Raw genomic sequence first — 7,143 nt, 5'->3', positions numbered from 1 at the left:
AAACAAAACTGGCGGATTTTCAAAAGTGACTTACTAACTTTTACCATTTCTTCCCGTTATAGCTTTGAAGTCTAATCTACGTCGGGAGATATTGGAAAACGATGTGCAGAGCACTGGTAAGCAAAGTGTACAGTAATACAAAACTTCTATAACATTTATCTGGTCTAAGGCGACTTAAATGGTCATATTTTATAAATTAGTCTTCAAAACGCGAAAATTGCGCAGGTCTTAACACTGCGAAAATTGCGCAGGTGTTAAAGCAGTTAAAATTGCACCAGTCTAAAAACTGTAAAAATTGCGTCAGTCTCACCAATGAAAATAGCGCCAGTCTAAATACTGTGAAAATTACGTCAGTCTTAATGGAGTGAAAAAGACTACCAGTCTAAATACATTAGAAATTGCACCAGTTTTATATCGGGAAAATTAGGCAGGACTAAAAATGACAGTCCAAGTACAGTGAAAAAATGTATCAGTCTTAATGCTGTGCAAAATTGCGCCAGTCAAAAAGGTTTGAAAATTAGGTCAGTTTAAATACTGCGATCATTGCGTTTAGTCCAAAGTCAGCAGTTGGCAACGTTAGTAAAACTGAATTTTCTTTTGTATTATGAAAACCAAAACAAGCTAACGTTATGCAAAATCTTGCCGATCTAGCTGTCACTCATTGCGACACTTTCTTTCTATTTTTCCGTCCATGCAGAAAAAGCCTGTCTTCTCGCAGTCAAAACAAAAATAATGAGCTTTGTAAAAGCGTCAATAATATCAAACCATAACAGAGCTAGGGAACAGCAATTGCCAATAATACTTTCGTATACTTGAGAGATAATTGAGCGCTATATTTTGATATAGCCGTGGAAACTTTCTCAAAGTATGAATTGATGATACAAATAGGATTATGATCGAAGTAAACAAACCATTTTCATTGTTGATTCTTCATAGCTTGACACGTCTGTACTTCCTGACTTCGTTCTCGTTTTTACTCGTTTTGTTTAACGCATAAATTATCTAAAATTATACTGTTTTGATTGTCGTTCTTTGGGTCAGTAGCAGTGAAGACATTAAGTTAGACACTAGTTTCCAAGTTACAGCGTATTTGGTATATTTACTGAATCTGGCGATTGCAGTCAAGATGAAATATATCATATTTCATCTTATCTTCCTTAGTTGCTTAGCTGATATATCAGGTAATTATAGCTATGTTTTACTCAAGAGTTTGTTCTCTTAAACTATACGTAAAGATGTCGCTTTTAATTCCTTGTTCAGTGTTTATTTTTCTTCGAGCATTTTGTTGCCTCCTGACTTAATAATTCACAGTTACGAACCACGCAATAAACGTTGTTTTACCCTTAAGCAAAACTAGTGGATTTTCAAAGGCGACTTAGTTTTACCTTGCTTTCATGTTATAGCTTTGAAGTCTAATCAACCTCGGGAGATACTGGAAAACGATGTGCAAAGCCATGGTAAGCAAAGTGTACAGTTATACAAACCTTCTTTAAAACTTATCTGGCCTTTTAGACGATTTTGATGGTCATCATTTATACATTAGTCTTCAAAACAGTATGTCAGTCTTGATACTGCAAAAATTGCACCAGTCTAAATACTGTGAAAATTGCGCCAGTCTAAATGCTGTGAAAACTGTGGCAGTCTAATACTGTGAAAATTGCTCCAGTCTTAATACTGTGAAAATTGCTCCAGTCTTAATACTGTGAAAATTGCTCCAGTCTAATACTGTAAAAATTGCGCCAGTCTAAATGCTGTGAAAATTTTGGCAGTCTAATACTGCGAAAATTGCGCCAGTATAAATGCTGTAAAAATTATGGCAGTCTAATACTGCGAAAATTGTGGCAGTCTAAATACTGTGAAAATTGCGCCAGTCTAAATGCTGTGAAAATTGTGGCAGTCTAATACTGTGTAAATTTCCTTAGTCTAAATGCTGTGAAAATTGCACCAGTCTAATACTGTGTAAATTTCCCAAGTCTAAATGCTGTGAAAATTGCGCCAGTCTAAATGCTGTGAAAATTGTGGCAGTTTAATACTGTGAAAATTGCGCCAGTCTAAATGCTGTGAAAATTGTGGCAGTCTAATACTGTGAAAATTGCTCCAGTCTTAATACTGTGAAAATTGCTCCAGTCTAAATGCTGTGAAAATTGCTCCAGTCTAATACTGTAAAAATTGCGCCAGTCTAAATGCTGTGAAATTTTGGCAGTCTAATACTGTGAAAATTGCTCCAGTCTTAATACTGTGAAAATTGCTCCAGTCTAAATGCTGTGAAAATTGCTCCAGTCTAATACTGTAAAAATTGCGCCAGTCTGATACTGCGAAAATTGCGCCAGTCTAAATGCTGTAAAAATTATGGCAGTCTAATGCTGCGAAAATTGTGGCAGTCTAAATACTGTGAAAATTGCGCCAGTCTAAATGCTGTGAAAATTGTGGCAGTCTAATACTGTGTAAATTTCCCCAGTCTAAATGCTGTGAAAATTGCGCCAGTCTAAATGCAGTGAAAATTGTGGCAGTTTAATACTGCGAAAATTGCTCCAGTCTTAATACTGTGAAAATTGCGCCAGTCTAAATGCTGTGAAAATTGTGGCAGTCTAATACTGTGAAAATTGCTCCAGTCGTAATACTGTGAAAATTGCGCTAGTCTAAATGCTGTGAAAATTGTGGCAGTCTAATACTGTGAAAATTGCGCCAGTCTAAATACTGTGAAAATTGCGCCAGTCTAAATACTGTGAAAATTGCTTCAGTCTACATACTATAAAAATTCGGCCAGTTTTAAAACTCTGAAAATTGCGCTGGCCAAAAAATTGTGAAATGCACCAGTCTAAATGCAGTGAAAATTTGTTCCAGTACTGTAAAAATTGCGCCGAAATTTACATACTGTAAAAATTGTGCCACTTTTACAACTGTGAAAATTGCCCCAGTCTAAAAACCACGAAAATTGAGCCAGACAAAATACTGTGAAAATTGCGCCAGTCTAAATACTATGAACTAAATACTACTGCGTCAGTCTATATGCTGTGAAAATTGCGTCAGTCTAGATGCTTATAAAATGCGCCAGTGTAAGCGTGACTGTGAAAATTGCGTCAGTCTTAAAACTGTGAATATTGCCCCAATCTAAAGTTAATACTGTGAAAATTTCCAAAGTCTAAATACTGCGAAAATTACGCCAGTCGAAATACTTTGAAAATTGCGCTAGATTAAATACTGTTAAAATTGCGTCAGTCTAAAAACTGTGGATATTGCCCAAGTCTAAATACTGTGACAATTGCGTCAGTTTTAGTACTGTGGAAATTACACTAGTCTATACGCTGTAAAAAGTGTGCCAGTCTAAAAATCAGAAAATTGCATCAGTCTAAATACTGTGAAAATTACGTAGTCTATAAGCTGTGAGCTAGTCTTAAACTTTGGAAATTGAGCCAGTTTATAAACTCTGAAAATTGCGCCATACTAAATACTTTAAGAATTTCGCCGATATTAATGCTATGAAAATTGCACCAGTGTCAAAATTGTAAACATTTGCGTCAGTTTAAATACTGTGATCATTGCGTTTGGTCCAAAGTCGGCAGGCAACGTTAGTAAATTTGAAGTTTCTTGTGTAACATTATGCAAAATCTTGCCGATCTAGCTGTCACTCATTGCGACACATTGCTGTCACTCATTTTTCCGTCCATACAGAAAGAACCTTTCTTCTCGCAGTCAAAACACAAAATAGTGAGCTTTGTAGAAGCGTTATGAAAATCAAACATAACAGAACTAGTTAACAGAAATTACCAATAATACTTTCGCATATTTGAGATACATAATTGCGCGCTATATTTCGATATAGCCGTGAAATCTTCGTCAGAGTATCAATTGATGACACAAATAGGATTATGATCATAGTAAACGAACCATTCTCATTGTTGATTCCTCAGAGCTTGACACGTCTGTACTACCTGATTTCGTTCTCGTTTTTACTCGTTTCGTTTAACACATAAATTATCCCAAATTATACTGTTTTGATTGTCCTTCTTCGGGTCATTAGCAGTGAAGTCACTAAGTGAGACATTTTCCAAGCAACAGCGTATTTTAGGCCTTTTAGAATACTCACTGAATCTGGCGTTTGCAGTCAAGATGAAATATATTATATTTCATCTTATCTTCCTAAGTTGCTTAGCTGATATATCAGGTAATTATAGCTATGTTTTACTCAAGAGTTTGTTCTCTTAAACTATACGTAAAGATGTTGCTTTTTAATTCCTAGTTCAGTGTTTATTTTTCTTCGAGCATTTTGTTGCCTCCTGACTTAATAATTCACAGTTACGAACCACGCAATAAACGTTGTTTTACCCTTAAGCAAAACTAGCGGATTTTCAAAGGCGACTTAGTTTTAACTTGCTTTCATGTTATAGCTTTGAAGTCTAATCTACCTCGGGAGATACTGGAAAACGATGTGCAAAGCCATGGTAAGCAAAGTGTACAGTTATACTAACCTTCTTTAAAACTTATCTGGCCTATTAGACGATTTTGATGGTCATCATTTATACATTAGTCTTCAAAACAGTATGTCAGTCTTGATACTGCAAAAATTGCGCCAGTCTAATACTGTGAAAATTGCGCCAGTCTAAATGCTGTGAAAATTGTGGCAGTCTAATACTGTGAAAATTGCGCCAGTCTAATACTGTGAAAATTAAGTCAGTCTAAATGCTGTGAAAATGGTGGCAGTCTAATACTGTAAAAATTGCGCCTGTCTAAATGCTGTGAAAATTGTGGCATTCTAATACTGTGAAAATTGCCCCAGTCTTAATATTGTGAAAATTACTCCAGTCTAAATGCTGTGAAAATTGTGGCAGTCTAATACTGCGAAAATTGCGCCAGTCTAAATGCTATGAAAATTGAGTCAGTCTAATAATGTGAAAATTGCTTCAGTCTAATGCTGTGAAAATTGCGCCAGTCTAATACTGTGAAAATTGAGTCAGTCTAATACTGTGAAAATTGAGTCAGTCTAATACTGTGAAAATTGAGTCAGTCTAATACTGTGAAAATTGCGCCAGGCTAATACTGTGAAAATTGAGTCAGTCTAATACTGTGAAAATTGAGTCAGTCTAATACTGTGAAAATTGAGTCAGTCTAATACTGTGAAAATTGAGTCAGTCTAATGCTGTGAAAATTGAGTCAGTCTAATACTGTGAAAATTGCGCCAGTCTAAATACTGTGAAAATTGAGTCAGTCTAATACTGTGAAATTGCGCCAGTCTAATACAGTGAAAATTCCGCCAGTCTAATACTGTAAAAATTGCGCCAGTCTAAATGCTGTGAAAATTGTGGCAATCTAAATACTGTGAAAATTGCTCCAGTCTTAATATTGTGAAAATTACTCCAGTCTAAATGCTGTGAAAATTGTGGCAGTCTAATACTGCGAAAATTGCGCCAGTCTAAATGCTATGAAAATTGAGTCAGTCTAATAATGTGAAAATTGCTTCAGTCTAATGCTGTGAAAATTGCGCCAGTCTAATACTGTGAAAATTGAGTCAGTCTAATACTGTGAAAATTGAGTCAGTCTAATACTGTGAAAATTGAGTCAGTCTAATACTGTGAAAATTGCGCCAGGCTAATACTGTGAAAATTGAGTCAGTCTAATACTGTGAAAATTGAGTCAGTCTAATACTGTGAAAATTGAGTCAGTCTAATACTGTGAAAATTGAGTCAGTCTAATGCTGTGAAAATTGAGTCAGTCTAATACTGTGAAAATTGCGCCAGTCTAAATACTGTGAAAATTGAGTCAGTCTAATACTGTGAAATTGCGCCAGTCTAATACAGTGAAAATTCCGCCAGTCTAATACTGTAAAAATTGCGCCAGTCTAAATGCTGTGAAAATTGTGGCAATCTAAATGCTGTGAAAATTGTAGCAGTCTAATTCTGTGAAAATTGCGCCAGTCTAAATACTGTGAAAATTGCGCCAGGCTAAATGCTGTGAAAATTGCGCCAGTCTAAATGCTGTGAAAATTGTGGCAGTTTATTACTGTGAAAATTGCGCCAGTCTAAATGCTGTGAAAATTGTGGCAGTCTAATACTGTGACAATTGCGCCAGTCTAAATACTGTGAAGATTGCGCCAGTCTAAATGCTGTGAAAATTGCGCCAGTCTAAATGCTGTGAAAATTGTGGCAGTCTAATACTGTGAAAATTGCGCGAGTCTAAATACTGTGAAAATTGCGCCAGTCTAAATACTGTGAAAATTGCGCCAGTCTAAATGCTGTGAAAATTGTGGCAGTCTAATTCTATGAAAATTGCGCCAGTCTAAATACTGTAAAGATTGCGCCAGTCTAAATGCTGTGAAAATTGCGCCAGTCTAAATGCTGTGAAAATTGTGGCAGTCTAATACTGTGAAAATTGCGCCAGTCTAAATACTGTGAAAATTGCGCCAGTCTAAATACTGTGAAAATTGCGCCAGGCTAAATGCTGTGAAAATTGCGCCAGTCTAAATGCTGTGAAAATTGCGCCAGTCTAAATGCTGTGAAAATTGTGGCAGTTTATTACTGTGAAAATTGCGCCAGTCTAAATGCTGTGAAAATTGTGGCAGTCTAATACTGTGACAATTGCGCCAGTCTAAATACTGTGAAGATTGCGCCAGTCTAAATGCTGTGAAAATTGCGCCAGTCTAAATGCTGTGAAAATTGTGGCAGTCTAATACTGTGAAAATTGCGCCAGTCTAAATACTGTGAAAATTGCGCCAGTCTAAATGCTGTGAAAATTGTGGCAGTCTAAATATTGTGAAAATTGCGCCAGTCTAAATACTGTGAAGATTGCGCCAGTCTAAATGCTGTGAAAATTGCGCCAGTCTAAATGCTGTGAAAATTGTGGCAGTCTAATACTGTGAAAATTGCGCGAGTCTAAATACTGTGAAAATTGCGCCAGTCTAAATACTGTGAAAATTGCTTCAGTCTACATACTATAAAAATTCGGCCAGTTTTAAAACTCTGAAAATTGCGCTGGTCTAAAAATTGTGAAATGCACCAGTCTAAATGCAGTGGACATTTGTTCCAGTACTGTAAAAATTGCGCCGAAATTTACATACTGTAAAAATTGTGCCACTCTTACAACTGTGAAAATTGCCCCAGTCTAAAAACCACGAAAATTGAGCCAGACAAAATACTGTGAAAATTGCGC

At 36.2% G+C, this 7,143-nt stretch overlaps 1 protein-coding gene across 4 annotated transcripts in view; it reads left to right on the top strand.

Moving 5' to 3' along the window:
* The first annotated feature begins 1,077 nt into the window (after positions 1-1,077).
* LOC144664627 (uncharacterized) overlaps positions 1,078-7,143 on the top strand; it is a 65,019-nt gene continuing 58,953 nt past the window's right edge. For 2 of the 4 annotated variants that reach the window (XM_078525781.1, XM_078525778.1), the window contains exons 1-2: positions 4,052-4,165; positions 4,389-4,442. In XM_078525781.1, the coding sequence (XP_078381907.1) occupies positions 4,111-4,165; positions 4,389-4,442 (109 nt within the window). In that variant the 5' untranslated portion in view covers positions 4,052-4,110. Of the gene's footprint in view, positions 1,182-1,403; positions 1,458-4,051; positions 4,166-4,388; positions 4,443-7,143 lie in introns of those variants that run through there. The other 2 variants (XM_078525779.1, XM_078525780.1) reach the window with 2 other exon arrangements.

Source organism: Oculina patagonica, chromosome 9 (genome assembly GCF_052425735.1).
Source record: "Oculina patagonica isolate OP01 chromosome 9, crgOcupat, whole genome shotgun sequence".
Lineage (NCBI taxonomy): Eukaryota > Metazoa > Cnidaria > Anthozoa > Scleractinia > Oculinidae > Oculina > Oculina patagonica.
Note: the sequence above shows the minus strand (reverse complement) of the source record. Positions and strands in the feature narration are given on the sequence as shown.